Below are 19,090 nucleotides of genomic sequence, written 5' to 3' on the forward strand. Positions count from 1 at the left end.
GAGTGCTGATGGATGTGTGGTAGAAAGGAAAATAAGATCTCCTGTTAATAAAAAATAGTACAAGTAAAATTAACGAAATTAATTATGTATTTCCTCTGAATGAGGTTCTCTGCGATACTCCAAGTTATATGAAAGCAGTGGCCTTGTTTGGAGGTCAGGCTCAAGGCTGGGCTGGGCCCATCAATGGTGTGGTGTGCTTATAGTAGAATTTTGTGACTCCACAGATTCAGTTTGTGACTTCAGAAGCCAAAGGATGCTTTGTCATGTAGACGGCCCAGGACTTTCAGTGTGCTGAGTGTCTGTCTGTCCTTATCTTTCCTTCTTTCATAAAAACTTCACCTATTCGTATTTGAACATTTCCTATAGTTAAATTATTTTTCTTAAGATCAGAGTTTTGATGTTATGCTACATGTCTGTTGACTTGCATTTTTAATTTAATTAACACTAACTGTCATTTGATGAGTACTTTTGTGTGTGCAGGCACTGGGCTAACTCACCCTTTTACATGGAAAATTTCACTAAAACACATGGGATAGCCTTAACTAGGCTATCGGTCTAGCCTTAGCTCCTCCATGGATTTGCTTTGTGATTGGAAGATTAATTTTGTGGTACAACTTTTTAAAAAATTGCAGACACATATATTTTCTTATATGCCTTTCTTACATGAAGGCTGGCACACTCTAGATGCTCTTTTGCCCCTTGCTTTTTTCATTGACAATATATCCTGGAAATCAATCCATATCAGTTCATTGAAATTTCCTTCATTCCTTTTTACAGCTGCATAATAATCTATTGTGTGGATGTACCATGGTTTATTCAACCATTTTCCAATATATGGGCATTTTGGTCATTTCTAGTATTTTGCAATTATAATCTTGTGCATTTGTATGTCCGTATTGATGGAGGCATAGCTTTTGGGTAAATTCTTAGAAGTGGGTTGCTAGTTCCCCACAGCCATGCCAAAGGTGTGTTATAATACTGTTTAATTTTTTGCCAGTCTGGAAGGTAAGTAAATAAGAAATGGTATCTCAGTGTAGTTTTAATTCCATCTTATTATAAATGAAGCCGAACGACTATCTTTTCCATCTTTTAATATGATTAAGGACAACTTTTATGTCTTTTTGTGACTTTCTTATTTATGTCTTTTCCCCATTTTTTCTCTCTCAGATTTTTGGCCTTTTTATTCCCTCTAATTTTAAGAGCCCTTTATGTATTAGTGATAATGGCTCTTTATCTGGGATACACTAAATATATCGTACACATTGCCCCCTGGTCTGGCAGTTGTATTTTGGCTTTGTTTATGGTGATGTTGCAATATAATAAAAATATTTATGTAGACAATTTTATTAATCTTTTCTTCTATTGCATCTGGATTTTAAGTCATGGAAAGTCTTTCCTTACACTGAGTTTTTTTTCCCCTTTGGTTTCAGTTATTTGCCTTTATATTCTTGATTCATTCCCATGTATGATGTGTGGTACGGATCCAATTTTGTCTTTTCCCAAATGACTAACCAGCTGTCCCAGCAGCATTTATTAAAATGTCCATGTTTGGCCCGGTGATTTGAGATGGCACCTTTATCATGCATCGATTTCCACATGCACTTGGGTCTCCTTCCGGGCTCTCTTCTATTCCATTGGTCCGCCTGTCTATTCTTGCACCACTGTTTTAGTTACAGAGGATTTATGGCAGTTGTAACGTCTCCTAGGGCAAGTCCCTGTTGCAGCTTTTCCCTTTTAGTGTTTTCCTGGCTATTCTTCAAAAAAATTTTTTTATTGATGCATAGTATTTGCACGTATTTTGTTATATGCATAGAATGAGTAATGATCAAGTCCGGGTCTTTAGGGCATCCGTCACCTTGTATGTTTATCACTTCTATGTGCTGGGAACATTTCAAGTGCTCTCTTCTAGCTATTTGGAAATATAAAACACATTGTTGTAAATATGGTCACCCTACTGTACTATTAAACATTAGAAAACTTATTCCTTCTCTCCAACTGTATGTTTGTATCCATAACCAACTTCTCTTCATCCCTCCATCCCACACCCTTTTCAGCCTCTGGTAACTGTCATTCTCCTCTCTACCTCTGAGAGATCAACTCTTTTAGCGCCCACATATGAGTAAGAACATGTGATGGTTGTCTTTCTGTGCCTGGCTTGTTTTACATAACACAACGACCTCCAATTCCATCCACGTTGCTGTAAATGACAGGATTTCATTCTTTTTTTATGGCTGCATAGTTTTTCATTGTGTGTATATACCATATTTTCTTTATCAATTCATATGCTGATGGACACTGAGTTTGATTCCATATCTTTGCTATTGTGAATAGAGCTGAAATAAACATGGGGTTGCGGGTATCCCTTTGATACACCGATTTCCTTTCCTTTGGATAAATACCCAGTAGTAGGATTGCTGGATCATATGGTCATTTTAATTTTAGTTTTTTGAGAAATCTCCATATTGTTTTCCACAGTGGTTATTCCAATTTACATTCCCACCAACAGTGTATAAGAGTTCCCTTTCTGTGTATCCTTTTTTGTCTTTTTGATAACAGCCATTCTAACTGTGGTACGATGATATCTCACTGTGCCTTTGATTTGCATTTCCCTGATGATTAGTGATGTGGAACATTTTTTCGTGTACCTGTTCGCCATTTGTATATTTCCTCTTGAGAAATGTCTATTCAAGTGCTTTCCCCAATTTGGAATGAAATTCTTTGTTTTTTCTGTTGCATTATTTGAGTTCCTTGTATATTCTGGATATTAGTTCCTTGTTGAATGAATATGTAAATATTTTCATCCATTCAACAGGTTGCCTCTTCACTTTTCTGATTGTTTCCTTTCCTGTGCAGAAGCATTTTAGTTTAATATAGTCCCATTTGTCTATTTTTTGTTGTTGCCTGGACTTTTGAGCTCTGAGCCATAAAATCTTTGCTTAGACCAATGTTCTGAAGCATTTCCCCTGTTTTCTTCTAGTAGCCTTATAGTTTTGGGTTTTATGTTTAAGTCTTTAATTCATTTTGAGTTGATTTTTTTATATGGTGAGAGATAGGGGTCTAGTTTTATTCTTCTGCATATGGATTTCCAGTTTTCCTGACACCATTTATTGAAGAGACTGTCCTTTCCCCAATGTCTTGGCACCTTTTTTAAAAATCAGTTGTCTGTAAATATGTAGATATATTCCTGGATTCTCTAGTCTGTTTCATCTCTGATAAACTTTATGCCCTAGGAAGCAGAAATTGAAAGGTGAAAACGCCTGTTGATTCTAGATTAGATGGAAATTGGTTTTCACCTGGGAATTATCCCATATGCCACAGATGGGTCAGTCAAATGAAATACACTGGATTTAACATGAAAACTATTGAATAACTTAAATTTTAATAGAGGCATGACTATGAATTGTTCAGTGCCTTCAGATTATTATTTTCAACATTAGCCATGTGGAATAGTTGGAGAAATCCTGGTCATTTGGACATTCTGCCTCCCTTAGGCTGTTGTCTGTTCTGTACTAGCTTTGTAAAAGGGTTAGGTGACAGCTGTTGGCTCCCACAGGATGTGCAGGGGGCAATTTTTAGTTTCCTCATTTACAAAATTGGAATAAGTACTATCCTATAGATTGATTGTAAGAATTAAATAAATTGCTATGTTGAAAGTTTCTGTGATCCACCCTAGATTTTATCCTTCATTTATCTTTGAGATGAAAAGCCCACATAAGAGGGAGCTGTTCCACCCTACCTCTTCATAGTAAGTCCAGGTAAGGGCTACAGACAGGGCCTGCCATGACCTACTTACAATGCCCACCTGCCCCACCATGTGTGATTCACAATGGAAACCATACTGTACCTTAACATAAGTGTGAAGATCAGTAAAGATCAGGATTTTCCCATGAGGATTATTTCAATGCTTAAAATACATTAAACATCAAATTTTTCCAGAAATTATTTTCTGGTGCTCTGTCAGTACCCAGAGAATTTTCGGTGTCCCGACTGATTAATTGAGGACCAGTCTCAAGAGCTGAGGTCTTGGGATGGCAGCATTCCAGAGAGAGGGACCTGAGGCCCCTCCCCTCCTTCTTGTGGGAACATTGGAGGTGTTCCCCTGTTACTGGGGACATTCCCCTATTACCTGACAGTCTATCTCCTGCAATTCAAATAAAATTGTTTCCAAGGTTTGATGTGGAGTGTGAATTGGTAGATATTATTAGAACCGAAAAATAAGTAAGAACATTATCTAAAAAATAAGGAAAAGGGATATTTTTTAGATTTCAGTTAAGCTTGATATATGGAAGCCTGGATGGGAAAGCAGAGCTGTAATGAACAGGAGGCCTTAGAGACGGATGGGTGGGGACTTGGTCTGTGGCTTGTTACTCCCCATCTTCAAATTCTAGATTCTCCAGTCCATCAATACGTTGAGTAAAAACATTAGCGATTTAATGACAGCTTTTTTGGGGGGAGGGCACGATTGTATAGATTGATACCACTGGTTCATATTGACTGAAAATGTATCTTAGAATTAAAGAAATATGGTAATACTAATATAATAGTGCCTAGTCTGTTAAAAATGTAATAACAGTAACATGTTACAACAACATGTTGTTGTAACAATTAAATGAGATAGTACTTTGCACAGAGCCAGCACGGCACTGGCTCACAGTAGGTGCTGAATGAATAGCAGCGGTGATGGTAGCACATAGCAGCTCCTCTTGGTGAATGGAGTCTTTAAAATCTTGCTAATCAAATCAAATTCAATATTCACTAAGTACTTACTGGGTACCGACTGTATTTCAGGTACCTAGGCATTATTTATTTTTATGATAATTAATAGTGAATTTTACTTTCCTTACGCTTGGAAGCCACTTGATAATTTGGTGTGGTGGAACTTAATAATACCTATTGGCTCACAAATGTGGGGTCTATTAAAATCAGGGAGTCTATAAAAATCAATGATATTTTTATAGATTTTTTTAGAATAAGTATCCTGATTTTTCTAATGTGATTTTGTTCTTTTTTGCAGAATCTAGTTATCAAAGTGAAGTAAGGTAAGTTTGAAATCATATCTATTTTCTGAAAACAGAACCAAACAACCAAACAACAACAAAAACACATACACAACTGTGGGATTTTAGGATTTATGTTACTCAAAATTAAGTACTGAAAAATAGACCACTCTGGAAAACATGTATGTCCATCATAAACTCAGAGAGCAACGTTCCTTGTGGGGTGAAATAGCTGGGTTGCTGTTGCCTGCCTTTGACTTGCTCTGGCTCACTTAGGGGTTTTCTTACTGTTTGGCATTTGCAAGATTTCCACAAGAGGACACTGTGCACCATGCCTGTCGTCCTTCCTGCACTGAGTTGAAGGTAGGGCTACCGGCAGAGGCCCCGTCGGGATTTCTGGGGCAGCGAAGAACTGGGAGCCCAGCCGGCTGCCTGCCAGGCACATGGAACTGTCCAGGCAGACAAATTAGGCACTTTGTTCAAACAAGCCCTAGCGGCAAGCACTTTCAAGGTAACTATGTCAAGGACTTGCAGCTATATACAATAACCACTTTAAACGTCGGCACTGTTTACGAAGTCATAAATGCACCAAGGGGAGTGGTTTGGTGTGGGTGTTATAATAACCACGGCTTGTTTTCGGTATTTTATTAGCTAATTTAGATTTTTTTTTAAGTGCTGAGATTTTAAAATGCCTTCTGGCTACAGACTGTGAATGAATGTGCATAGCCACCGGGCGACAGATACTATCCATTCCCCCTCTGACCCCTGGTAATGACGAAGCTTTGATTGAGGGCACCACAAAGCAGCAATCTGAAAACAGACCTCCCATGGGGCCTGACTCAGGGCAGAGGAGGGGGAGAGAAAACTGACCCTGATAATTGTTCTGGCTTTTCCGAATGCTGCTACCAGCAGGATCAAAGCCTGCATTCTTTGGTTCACCATTATTGACTGCACCAACATCTTTCATTTCTGTTTCCTGGGGTCTTAGGTGATTTGACACACAGTATGACAATCAACAGCTCTTCAGGATAATGGGTACAGAAAAACAACAACAAAACCAAAAATAGCATGACGAGGTAGTGATGATAGCCAGTGTAGCTATTAGCACTTAATAGACAGCTAATAGCATAATGGTACCTAATGCACATGCTACGTACTGCTCTAAGCTCTGTAGAAGTTTTTATCCTACTTAATTCTCACCATGATTTTATGAGGCTATGTTTCCATTTTGTAAATGAGGAAACTGAGATACAGAGAGATTAAGTAATATTCCCGATATCTCCTGCCTAGACAGTGGGCGGGTCGGAGTGTGACTGGGAAGCCCTGTGTGAGGGCCTGGCCTTTCACCGCGGTGCAGCCCTCACCCTTAGGAAGACGGGGCGGCCCGCTGGCTGGTCACGTCCCACCTGCTTTTTCCTTCCCCTGTGTCCACAGTGCTAACTTGAGCTGCTTGAAGATTTCTTTTGCATTAAAGTAACATATGCATCTTTTCTTATAGAATCAAGGCATGTTTATTGTAGAAAAATACTAAATATAAAGATAGTTTTAAGAAATAGTTTCAAAATCACCCACAGTTCTATTGTGCAGAAGTAATTATCATTACCTAAGTATGTAAGCACTTACATGCACGTGTGTTCACCCACAGATGTGCACACATCTGCATTTCGTAAAATTCGCATCATAATAAACATTATTTTATGGCTTGCTCTTTTCACTTGACACATTCTGAAGATTATTTCTGTTAACAAGTAGTTTCCCACACAGTTTTGTTTCATTTGTTTGATGAAGTTTTTTTTTTGTTTTTTGAGACAGAGTCTCACTTTGTTGCCCTGGGTAGAGTGCCGTGGCATCAGCCTAGCTCACAGCAACCTCAAACTCCTGGGCTCAAGCAGTCCTTCTGCCTCAGCCTCCCGAGTAGCTGGGACTACAGGCATGCACCACCATGCCTGGCTAATTTTTTCTATATATTTTTAGCTGTCCAATTAATTTCTTTCTATTTTTGGTAGAGACGGGGGTCTCGCTCTTGCTCAGGCTGGTCTCGAACTCCTGGGCTCAAACGATCTGCCCGCCTCGGCCTCCCAGAGTGCTAGGATTACAGGCGTGAGCCACCACACCCAGCCTGATGAAGTTTTTTAATTGAAACGTAACTTAAGTACAGAAAAGTGCACAAATCATGGGTGTGTAGCTCGCATAATGTTCACAAAGTGCACAAGTCTGACCTTGACGGCCGAAATTCAGAGCTGGAACATCCTCAGTGTCCCAGAAGCTCCCCAGACCCCCACTCAATTGCTGCCTGCCCCTCGTCCCCAAAGGTGATATTTCTCTGACACCTTTTTCCACATCCCCAGAGATTAGATTCATATAAACTTTACATTAGTGGGATCATAGTGTGTGCGCCTTTTTATATCAGAGACTCAAACATCCGCAGACTTTGGCATCCATGGGGACTTTGGAACCAACCCCTCAAGAATACAAGGGAGACTGTATCTTGTCCTGGAAACTGGGCCAGAGGGCGGGCATGTGCCCAGCTCTAGAGGAGGCTGCCACAGTTCTCCAGAGTAGGTGTATCAGTTCGCACTTCCGCCAGCAGTGCTTGAGAGCTCTCGTCTGTGGTCATTTTCACAGGCGGCGTGGAATTCCATTTTAGAGATGCATCACCATTTATTTTACTAGTCCGATGTTGTTGGGCACCTGGGTTGTTTGCAGTTTTTGCTTTTATAAATAGCTCATGAATTAACATTCTTTCAAGGAAATCTTTGTAGCTATCCTTGATTATTTCCCTAGAATAAATTCTTAGAGGTCAAGTATGAATATTTTTAATTCTTTGGTTATCCATTGCCAAACTTGCTACTCCTGGGAAGCTGCACCAATTTTTGTTTTATTTCAGGAGTTGGCACACTTTTTCTATAGAGGGCAACACAGTAAATATTTTTAGGTTTGCCAGCCACAGGGTCTCTGTCACAACTACTCAACTTTGCAGTTATAACAGCCATTGACCATATGCAAGCAGGTAGGCATGACTGTGTTCCTATAAAACTTTATTTATGAAAACAGGTGGTAAGCTGGATTTGGCCTGAGAGTCATAATTTCTTCCCCCTCTTTATTTAGTCAATGGTTTCTGAGAGTTAAGTACCCACTAGAGAGTGGAGTCCATGTTGTACCTATCGTTAGAAAGTTCTGTTTCTCCCCATGATGGGAATGTGTGAACAGGCAGGCTGTTTATACCTGCTGCACAGAAGCCAGCGACAGAGCTGTAGACCTCCTGTAGCAAGTTCGGTGAGTAAGCATGCTCTGAGGGTAACCACGTGGACCCGGTATCCATTGCTGATTAACACGAACTTTTTAAAATGGTCTAATTCCAGGAAGTCTGCAAGTGGGAAAACAAACAAAGGAACTTCTGAGACAAAGTTAAAAAGTGGAAATGAAAACTATGGCTACAGTTCAGATGAACCAAAGACCACACGTGAGTAGAAAGTGGGGTGGTAGAAAGATCTGGAAATGAGAATGTTGGAGAAGGGCTGGCTTCCTAGACACCAGCTGCCCAAGGATGATAACTTAGCCATTGGTGGTGATTATTTTTTGGATACTTTTTAGAAGAAGGAGAAATTCCAGAACTAGGAATATTCTAGGAGTATGTTAACAGTAAAAATACACTTTTTGTCTAAAGTGTAAAATAAAGTCAGGTGGAAACCTGAAAGTTTTAAAACATAATTGTCTGGTTTCCCCCAGCCCCATGCTTTCTCTTTCTTTAAAGGCTTCCACCTTAAAATATGTGGGAGGCATTTTAATGCATTGGGGGTCATTTCCTCCAAACTTTAACTAGATTCAAGTTAAACAGAAACCCAGCAAGAAATCTGTTCCTGCTCAACTAAACAGGGTGTCAGGGATGTTGGAAGTCTAGACCCACTTTTGAAGAGTCTTGCTGTGGAATCTCATTTTCCTGCCTTGAGACGATACAGTCACAGTGGGGTGGGGGTGTCTCTGACGGCAACGTCACTGTCACAAGGCAGCAGCAGCCTTTGGATTTCAAAGGCTGACGAGGGAGGAAGGCTGGACACCTTGCTCCTCCTTTCAAAAGGGAACCTGGCCCTAACAAGCTGCCTGGCAAAACAAATTCCATGGAAAGATTTGCAGCCAATCAACTGTTGCCCAGGGGCCTGAAAACGTCTTTTTCCACTAATCTTGGGAGTCTGTTCTCAGCAGCCCCGTTCCCTGGGTTACACCCCGGCTGCTTTCCACGTTATGCCAAATCATGTGCTTCAGATTTTTACACATTCCACAAAGCATGAGCTGTTTCCGTTGATAATCTGACCACAGCTTCTTGCAAAGTTTCCTGTGAGTGAATATTCGATAGTATTTTGAGCAATTAATCAAGTATCTTAACCAAAAAATCATGGCCCAAATCAAACCTCTCTGCCTTCCCCCCGCCCCCTTTGCCCAGTGTTTATTTTTCTTGGTCACCTGTTGAAGCCGTGGACTCTTCTCTTCTCTGGAGAAGACTGATGTGTCAAGGGAGGAATTGATTTTTAGTTAGTTTTCCATCTTTTCATTTAACTAAAAATAATGAAATTCTAAAAGTATGTAATCTCAAGGGAATTTTTTAAAAGGTCTATTTATGGTTAAGGATTATTTTATGCCAGGGGTGCTACGTAGAAACAAACATGTTTCTTTATAAATCAGGAGTGTTAGGCTATGTAGCTTGGCTTTTGTCACTTACGACACTAACGTCATTCTTCTATGGCAGAGATTGCTTCTCCCCGTCCCAAGGCCCGTGAAGTCAGCGTTCTGGAACGAAGTAGCAGTAGACATCCTTATCAGGTGAGTTAGACCATTTCCCCCCTCTTTTTGGAATTATTTGACCATTTACAAATCCTTACCTTGTGGTAGCTGATTATAAAATGGTTCACGTTGTATAGTCAGGATGGAAGAACGTTACCTTTCCTCACCTCCATGTCAACTGGTGGGCCTGAGAGGCGGAGAATCCCTTGCCCACTGTAGCGGGGGCTCCAAGACCAAGGCTGGGGCCGTTAACAGCTCTGGGTGCTTGTTTTGGGAGGATGTGGCTTGATTTGGGACATATTCCATCTGGGTCAGCCTAAGAGTGATCGGCACGTATAATGTACCATTTGTTCCCTTTGAGCCAAGTTCTCCCAGGACTCTGGTCAACTCTGCCCTCCTAGAGACCCAGCACCCACACAACGCGCTTCTATAGTTGGAAGGATGCTGGGTACTGGGTTTGAGGACCAGGACAGGGAAACGTGGTTTGCTCTCCATGTGAGATCTGTGCCAGTGAGCTCGAGAGCTGGAAAATCCCTGTCGGGGGTTAGAATTTTAGGGGAGCGAGGAAGAGTCCCTGATGATTAAGGAATGTGGCCAGAACCACCAGGAGGCTGGAGTTGCCACGAACTGAGATGGGAACGTTGTGGGAAGTGTGAGTTTCGGGGGAAACATCAGACATTTAATTTGGAGCTTGTAGACTTTGAGGTATCTGTTAGACGTTGACATGGAGACATCGAGTGTGCAGTAGGGTGCACACGTCTGGAGTTCCAGCAGGAGGCCCGAGCGGCAGACATTCTTGGTCGCTATGCAGTGTTTTCACGGCTGCTGTCCTCTCACAGGCCAGTTAAATGAAAGAGAGCAGTCAGCTGGGAGACCCTGAGGACATAGTGTGCGAATTTTCTGATACAGAGTCAGCACTGGTTATCATACGTGCATGCATTAGAGCTTGTATGCAGAAAATGAGATTTTTTTAATATCCAGAATTATATTATGTGAAATATGTATAATCAGCACCCTTTTCTGACCTGTACAAAAGCAACCTCAAGCAGGAAGTATTTCCATGTGGTTCTGTGGAGGTGTCCCCAGTAAATGTGGATGTTCTCCCCTTTTCGCTTTTGGAAGAGCGCAACTCGCAGACCGGATTTCTGACAGCACGCTGGACCAGGCGGTCTTGGGTTTGTTCTGCTGGGAGTCGCTCTACCCGGGGGGACAGTGCTCAGCATGCGCCTCTGCAACCCCTGACCATTCTTTCTTGGCGTAGACATTCACTCGTGTTTCCAGGAAGCTCCGGGCTGTAATATTCCTCCATGCAATTAGGAGTCGGCTCAACACATGCATCTTGCCAGGGACGTGTGCCTTTCGGGCCTGTCCGGAGGAAGGCGAGTGCTGACTGATGCTCGATCGTGTATGGGGAGGACCCACGTGATGCTATTAGTGGCAACACAGGCAGCCAGGCGGAAAGACCTACGAGGGGTCTGGGGCACAATAGAAGACGGGCCTCAGTGACAAATTGCTAGCTCCCAGTGTGAGCTCTGACTACCCTCCTCAGGCGGGGTGTCAGGAAAATGGAGAGGTCAGTCTCCTTCCATCACGGCTGCTCTCTTTGGAGCATGTATCTTTAATGCATCTAATTTGGCGCTGGGAGGGTTGACTCCGGGAATACAACAGGTTTCCTTTAGAGGACCAGTCTCTGGCTGAGCGGTGGTGGGTGAAAGGGAGGGATTGTCATGCTGGGAAGGATGTCATGCGTCGGGTCTCCCGTGGCTGGGCCTGGCAGGCCCATGTAGGGGCACGGTTGGCTGAGGGGCGCTCTCCCACACCGCTCCAAAGCTCCAAGCAGGGACACCCCAAGAACACATTTAAGCCAACTGCTATTTCCGTAGCCTTTCCGTGGTTACCGTTTGGTGTCAGATGTGTTTCCGCTGGACAAGCCAATGTGTTCAGGTCTGGGGTGGTGGGGAAAGGGGTAGACTGGGAGGAGATTCAGCACAAGGTCATGTCACATAATTCCCTTTGCGATACATCGAGTGTAAATGAGGAGAAGGGAACTCTAGATGCCTTTGGATACAGGGATGGAGAATGACGTTTCGGAACTCTGAGTGGATGCTTCTTAAAGCTTGTAGTGTTGTTTTGAAAATACACAGGGAGAGGAATTTAAGAGGTTTCTGCTACTGAAACATGTACCCAGCTAAATAATCTATTGGTGGAAAAAGAGCAGTGGCCGTGGGGATGCTGAGCCCCGGGGACTGGTAACACACACTGGTGTGCCCTGCGTGGCTGTAAGGCTTCTCGGGTGGCTGTGTATCTCGGCGGAGAGCATCACGGGCCTTAAGAAATCATTGAGGACTCCCGGAGGATGAATTGTCTCTGCCTGTGCTAGAAACTGCTGAGGGTCACTAAATAGCTTCTACTTACAGAGGGGGACCTTTAACACAAGCACCATTCTGGAGAAGTTGGCCTTTGATTATGACCCAAGGGGGTCTTTGCTGGCACGGGCCAGGCACTGTCTCCAGGTTGCCCATCTGGGGAGCCTGGACTCAGGATGTGTCTGGGGCTGTGCTTCTCGGGAGGCACCTAGAGGGGGAAGGAGCAAGATGGCTGTGGAGGAAGGTTTGGGCCCAGGAACCCAGCACCTCCCTTCCATGTCCTCAGCCCAGAGAGGACAGAGTCCGTTGTGTGGTCCCCTGACTGCCTGGGAGCTGCCAGAGTGGCCAGGCCACAGCTTGCAGAAGCAGGCCAGCCACCCGGTCTATGTCGCCACGTCTGTGCTGTGCAGGCCGATCCTTCCGCAGGACCCCTTAGTCCAAGGTGGAAGGACGGTGCAGTCGGTGCCTTCTCTTCTCGGGACCTCTCTCCATCCTGCACGGAGCCCTTCTCCCTAAAGGCCCAGGAGAGGCAGCTGAGAGCTGTTCTGAGCCACTTCTTGTCCGTCCCTTCATCCTTCTCTCCGCGTGCCTCAGTGTGACTCCAATTGGTCACCGAGACCCCCACGCCGCTGCCGGGTGTTCCCACACACATGCACCTCTCGGGCCCAGAGCCGGTGCCCAGCAGGACTCCTGCCGGAGAAGCTGGCGCATTAGAGTTCAGGGTGGTCAACTGCAGATTGCACTATTCTGTAGGAAACCCACATTAGGCTGTGGTCCTGCAACACCCGTCGATTAGATGGAAAGACCTCGAGCCGCGCATCAGCCCACAGCAAAGGCTGTCTCCTGTCCTGGTTGCTGTGGCGCTGGTTGGCCGGATGAATGGCCTATCCGTGGAGACACGGCGTGCGTCGTAGCAACTGGGGCTCCTGCTCTGTGTAATAGATCTCAGGGCAGGACGGCCTTGGCTTTGCAAGCAGTACGGCGACTGTCGAGCACGGGCACTTGCTCTCTGTGCGTGCTGGTATTCGCCTCTGCTGAACCTGGGATCTGTTTGCTCTCAGCATTTTCAGATGGTCTTAACTAATGGATGGGCTTTGACTGCACACAGTCTGGCACAGCCTTCCTAGGTGCCCAGCAAGCAGTTATTCATTAAAGTGGAGACTACCTTCCAAGCCCGGCATCATGCTGTCACAAGCCGGGCACTCTAAGGAGCGTGCTTGTAGACATAGTTCCTTTGCTGTCAATCACAACCCAGTTATGACAAAAAATATTATTAGACCACCACAGGTGAACATACAACCTAAAAATAACACTGTTTTGGGTCAGTGAAAAAAGTTAAATAATTTCATATCAAATTGCCATTTTACTCCTTCATGGTCTGGGGCACTTTGGTTTTCTTTAAGGGTCCACTGTTGAAATGCGCCCCAAGGCAGGGGAAGTCTGAAGTGTCAGGGGCTGCCCACAGGAGTCATCGGTGAGGCCTTTGGGGTGCCCGGATCTGTGGTTCTCACCCTCGGACATCTGGGCTCTCAAGGGCTGGGGAGGCGTCTGAGCTTCTCTGCTTTTTAGTGCAACTTTTTGATGCAGTTGTGACACGTGGCCGGGTTTACACCAGTGTTACTGGTTACCTCGCAGCAAGATGGGAATGGGGATTTCTGGGAAGGGAAGAGTGGCAGGGCCCCAGACACCAACTCACCTCCTTTGTGACTTCACCCTGCCTGACAGGCACTCAACGATTCCCACCAGCTTGGCGTCCCAAGGCACTCGTGATGAGCTGAGCTCGGCCAGGCAGGAGGGGCTCGTGCTGGACCCTACCAGGGGCTGATGGTGCCTGTGCTCTTGCCCCTCCGCCCGGGATCCTGTGGCCTCCTGCAGGCAGAGGGGAGTCCAGACACTGAGCCCGGGAGTCCGTGATGACACCCAGCTCAGGCTGTGCATCGTGGCGGGCAGCCTGCGTTTCTGGGTTCCTCGTGCCCCCACCTTCAGAGCCACACCCTCTAGTCCGTGGTCCCCGAGTTCTGCACACGGTTGTCTACATCTCGAGGCTGCTGAGAGCCCCTGCACGCCACGTCTTTATCATGAATCGCCCAGCACAATTTTAGTTACATCCAACCATTACTAAAACAGGAAACTAGAATTTTATTTATTTATTTTTTTGAGACAGAGTCTCACTCTGTTGTCCACAGTGGAGTAACTGGGACTACAGGCACACACCACCATGCCTGCTAATTTTTTTAAAAAAAATTTTGTAGAAACGGGGTCTCACTATGTTGTCGAGGCTGGTCTTGAACTCCTGGCCTCAATTGATCCTCCTGTCTTGGCCTCCCAAAGTGCTGCTGGGATTACAGACGTGAGCCACTGTACCTGGCCTGGAAACTAGAATTGTAATATTTTAGGAAGGGGTAGAAAACTTCACTTGCTGCTGCACCAGCCTCCCGTGACTCTTGCCCCTTTGCGTCCTTTTGGTTAAGGTGCAGAACGCCATGGAGGAAGCAAGGAGAGACGTGGGGGCGAAACGCTTTGTTGTGTCCTGCTGCTTCTGTGCCGGCCATCCTTGGGGAACTTCAGAAGGGTGGGGCTTGTCACAGGGCAGTGTCACAGGACGGACTGTGGGTTGGAGTTTTGCCCACAGAAGACCAGCCACTGTGGCTAGGAGCTATGTGGACGATGGCTGGCGTAGGTCAGGTCCACCGGGTGACGCTGGGGTGCAGACAGTGGGGAGAGGCACCAGTTCCCAAGCACTTGGACCCCTGCGTGGCCTGGATCCCCCTCTCCTGGTCACCCCACCTCCCAGCCCCCTCCCCTGCCAGGTTCTTCCCTGAACATGGGACTTTCTGCTCCAGAAATGAGGTCAGTCCTTGTTCCTGCCACCCCCTGGCAGAGACGGCAGATGTGTTTCTTGAATCCTGGATCCTGGTTTTCCCCAGGAATGCTTGCCGAACATGGAGATGCCCTTAGTACCTATAAATACCTGTACCTTGGGACCCTGCCAGCTTAGCGGACGTTCTCAACATAGCATACACCAGAAGCACACTGGGCACGTGTTAAAATGCACACTCTTGGGCCTCTTCCAGACTTTCTGGATCAGAATCCCTGGGAGATAGGGCCAAAGAATTGGTATTTTTACCACGTTCTTCAGGTGACCTGCTTTGGGGAAAATGTTTCTGTGGCCCAGTATGAAAACACAACAGACGTAGATAGCGTTGTTTCTAAGGGAGAATATTTTCTGAGTTCTAGACATTTTCTTACAACTGTGCATTTGAAATTACTTTTGCCTCATATCCCTGCCACACTGACCTTGCTGCAAAGCACAGGGAAGAGTTTGAGATGCTTATGGTGCTGTGATCAATGCTAAATGAAAGGTCTTGACGCTACATACTCCTCCGTCCACGTGGCACCACACTGGGGCACGCTTTTTAAACCTCCTGTATTTTAGATGGGTCCTAAAGCACATGGCATTCGATATGGATGAAAGAAATAGGATTTTAGGCCACAGAGACCCCAGGTTATGCGTTAAATAGTACGAAGAATCAGAAGGAAAAAGAGAGATGGGTTTTCCATATACAAAAATATGACATTTTTCTTCTCTGATCATTTCCACTGTGATGGAATCTAGACTTAGGATATATAATACTGACATTATTTTGTAGACAAGGGTTTCTGTTGGTGAAATAGAGTTAACTCAGGTGTGATGGCAGCTAAAACACGTTAGGACAAAACTAATAAAATTAGAAATTCTTACTAAAAATTATAATCAGTTAATGGGAAAGGCAAGCTTTTTTAATTTTTATATGAAGCCGTGAGGTTAGCAAATGTTTTGTGTCTTGATGAATATTTAAAACAAATAATCCTCCTTCTCCTCTCCTCTTCCCATGCCCAAACTCACCATCAGTCCATTTTTCTGGTTGTTCTAGGAACCTCTGTCTCTATCAGTTTTGCAAGGTGAGCATATGAACAACCTGAACCCTGGATCGAGCCTGCCCCACTAATCAATCCCCCATTGAGATAAACAGAAACACACTCTTGATAAATTTAGAAAACAGCAGGACAGTTGTGCAACCCAGCAGTGGAAACAAAAGCGAACAACAGTAGCGGTCTCGAGTGTATTCGCAGCGGAAGGCACAGCCCGTTGCTAAAATAGTTCCATCAGCCGCCAGTCTTCCTTGTGTTGTTGGGAGTCGATAAATTAAAACCATGAGCCGGAGCGATTCTATGCTCAAGACTTACTAGCATTCTGCTGCCATGTGAATAATTTATCATGCCCAGTTGCATTATTTAAGATGTTAAATGCGGCTACTGTGCCTTGGAATCTGAGCTGGCCTTCTCAGGACTGGCAGGAAAAACCCGGTGCACACATTTTAAGAGGGCAATATTATTCGACAGGCATTGGCCGCTCTGGAGGATTATGTGATTTGTTTGGGATTACCTCTCTGAACAACAGCGCAGAGACCATGCTCCTTCGTGATGGGGCAAGCAGCAGGCACTGCTGGAAGAGACAGATGGGCGATCCATTTGGAGTCGATTCTTTAATTTTGCCCCCCTCCTCTAGAAGGAATATATGTTATTTTAAAAAGTTTAGAAATATTTATTTTCATTAAAATGCAAGAACTTCCATAGGAAACTTGAAAAACAAAACAAAACAGTGAATCTTTACAGCAATTTGTCTTCATAAAAACAAATATGAGATTCTTTGACTTGGATTGTTCTGTAGGCAACGAATTTGGAAAACTTCTGGAGTGTGTGTTATCGGAAATAAATAAAGAAAGGACATGTTTTTAACATTTTTGCTCCTCTCTGCCCCTTAATGTTATCTTAACTCATGTTAATTTTATCTTAACTCATGAGCGAAGTTTCCTTCTCAAGCGTGCATTTGACAGTGATCTTAACCAACTAAATTGACCTTTTCCCCTTTGTTACCAGGAACCTAATACTCATCGGTCCAGCCCAGCCAGTCGTCCACAGGTTTCTTTTAATAATCTGGCCAGTCCCAGGAAGGTCAGGAATGCAACTCTGGTATAGCAGAGACTTCCAATGGGCTCCATTTTGCACTTGGCTGACGATTTACAACATGCAATGCTATCATTCCTCTGCGTCCTGACACCGGGCTCCAGCTTTGCCAATGTTTCCTGAAGAGGTGATGTCGCAGTCGTTGGAACTGATATTTTATAGAGAGAGAAGGAATTGATTTTCCCAGATTTCAAAGTAGAATTTGACTTTTAAAATGTTTCCAGGTTTTAGTGAATTTCACAAAGTTGCTAAGTAAAAGCTACAAATTTGTCATGGTGGTGTTTCTCAGCACTCAACACTCCCGCTTGCTGGTCCAGTAAATGGTGGGTAAGTCTATGATCTACCATGACTTTTAAAATGTTTCTATTACCTTAAATCATACTAAGATGCTATTTATGTATGTTTCACATGTAGTGGCATTATTGCATATTATCAGTGAAATAAGAGGATGAAACTTAGGGTCAATCAGAAATCTAAAATCGACTGGCAAATCAGAGCCCCACAGGTTAAAGATAAGATTCAATTTGAACACTGGTGCACACGGACCTAAATGCCTCATGATTGAGTATTTACGTGAAGACATTCACTTTCATCTGCCTCCATGTCAGCTTGTTCTCATCTCCTCAAACGAATGAAATGTGTATCATGCTTTGTAGGGGATGTACCTCTCACAGCACAAACACCACGAAAAAACTGGAGACAGACAATGTATTCTTTAATAAAGAAAAAAGAAAACACCAAAAAATGGGTATTGTCTTTCTTAACTCTTTACTATTCAGGTGGCAGTTGAAAGAATCCAGTACTTTCCAAGAAGGACAATGGGAGACTTCGCTAAAGCACCCTCCCATCTCTACGTATGTCTTTGCCTCCTGTGCGTTTGCCCCGATTAAAGTTAATGTGTACGTTACGAAGAATAAAATCACTGCCTTTTCCAAATGGTTTTCTTTCCTCGTGTGGATACACTCCGTGAATTTCCCTGCCCGCCCCACCCTTTCATATCGAACTAGAGGCAGGACTGACTGTGATTTGGCTGAGCTCTGAACTGGTTGGTGCAGATTTCTCTGCTGATTAGTAATTAGCAACTGCTTTGTGTCCTTCATGCCCAGCCATGCTATTGCTAAAGTAGCATGTGACTTTTAAAAATGTGTCAGGATTTTAGTGAATTCTTTAAAATTACTGAATAAAAGCTGCAAATTCATTGCGATGATGTTTCTCATCATTCAGCTCTCCTGCTTGCTAATTAATCCAACACATGACAGACAAGTCCTATATTACCATGATTTATAAAGTACTTTTATGATCTTAAATCACATCCAGCCCCTACCCTGGACCTCTTCCTATGAATCAGCAACTAACTCAAGGAGTGTATTCTGGTGCAGCATGGGGCTGTGGTGGGCGTCTCTTTTGATTGGCTGATGCTCGGCTAGTATCCATTCTGATTGGTTGATGCACATACAGTATCTGTTCTGATTGAGTGGTGTTCATGCCTTACTGGTTTTCAAATATTTTAAATATCACCACTGCTTAGGGATCTGAAAAAAAATGTTAACTCTTCTTGGACTGTGTCCCTAATGTGAGAGAATTGGCTGCCTATTTTCTTGAGAGTAGAACTGCAATGAAAAATCTCAAAAAGCCATAAATATTGCTATCTCACTGTCCTAAGAGTCCTTTCTATGGAAAAAATTACCAATTCAACTGCATAAAAATGAGACTTTTGCTTATTATACTAATTTCTTTATTCCCTGCCAATATGGTTCTGTCTCCCCACCACCATCCTTTAACAGGTACAAGGAGAAGAGAAAGACAAGAAGGTTGGTGAGTCCCTTGAGGCAGAGCTAATGCATAAGCTCCACACTCTTAATAGTTTATTCTCCTTAAACCACCATAGAATCCAGATCTGAAGACAAGGCAAATGTCATGTCATTTATACCTTTTGTAACC

The 19,090-nt window shown here is 43.9% G+C and overlaps 1 protein-coding gene across 6 annotated transcripts in view; it reads left to right on the forward strand.

Moving 5' to 3' along the window:
- IGSF5 (immunoglobulin superfamily, member 5) overlaps positions 1-17,882 on the forward strand; it is a 43,398-nt gene extending 25,516 nt beyond the window's left edge. For all 6 annotated transcript variants that reach the window (XM_012640110.1, XM_012640109.1, XM_012640111.1 and 3 more), the window contains 4 exons: positions 5,015-5,039; positions 8,360-8,460; positions 9,742-9,815; positions 17,063-17,882. In XM_012640110.1, coding sequence (XP_012495564.1) covers positions 5,015-5,039; positions 8,360-8,460; positions 9,742-9,815; positions 17,063-17,161 — 299 coding nt within the window. In that variant the 3' untranslated portion in view covers positions 17,162-17,882. The remainder of the gene's footprint in view (positions 1-5,014; positions 5,040-8,359; positions 8,461-9,741; positions 9,816-17,062) is intronic.
- The last annotated feature ends 1,208 nt before the right edge of the window (positions 17,883-19,090 follow it).

Source organism: Propithecus coquereli, unplaced genomic scaffold (genome assembly GCF_000956105.1).
Source record: "Propithecus coquereli isolate 6110/MARCELLA unplaced genomic scaffold, Pcoq_1.0 Scaffold148, whole genome shotgun sequence".
Classification (NCBI taxonomy): domain Eukaryota; kingdom Metazoa; phylum Chordata; class Mammalia; order Primates; family Indriidae; genus Propithecus; species Propithecus coquereli.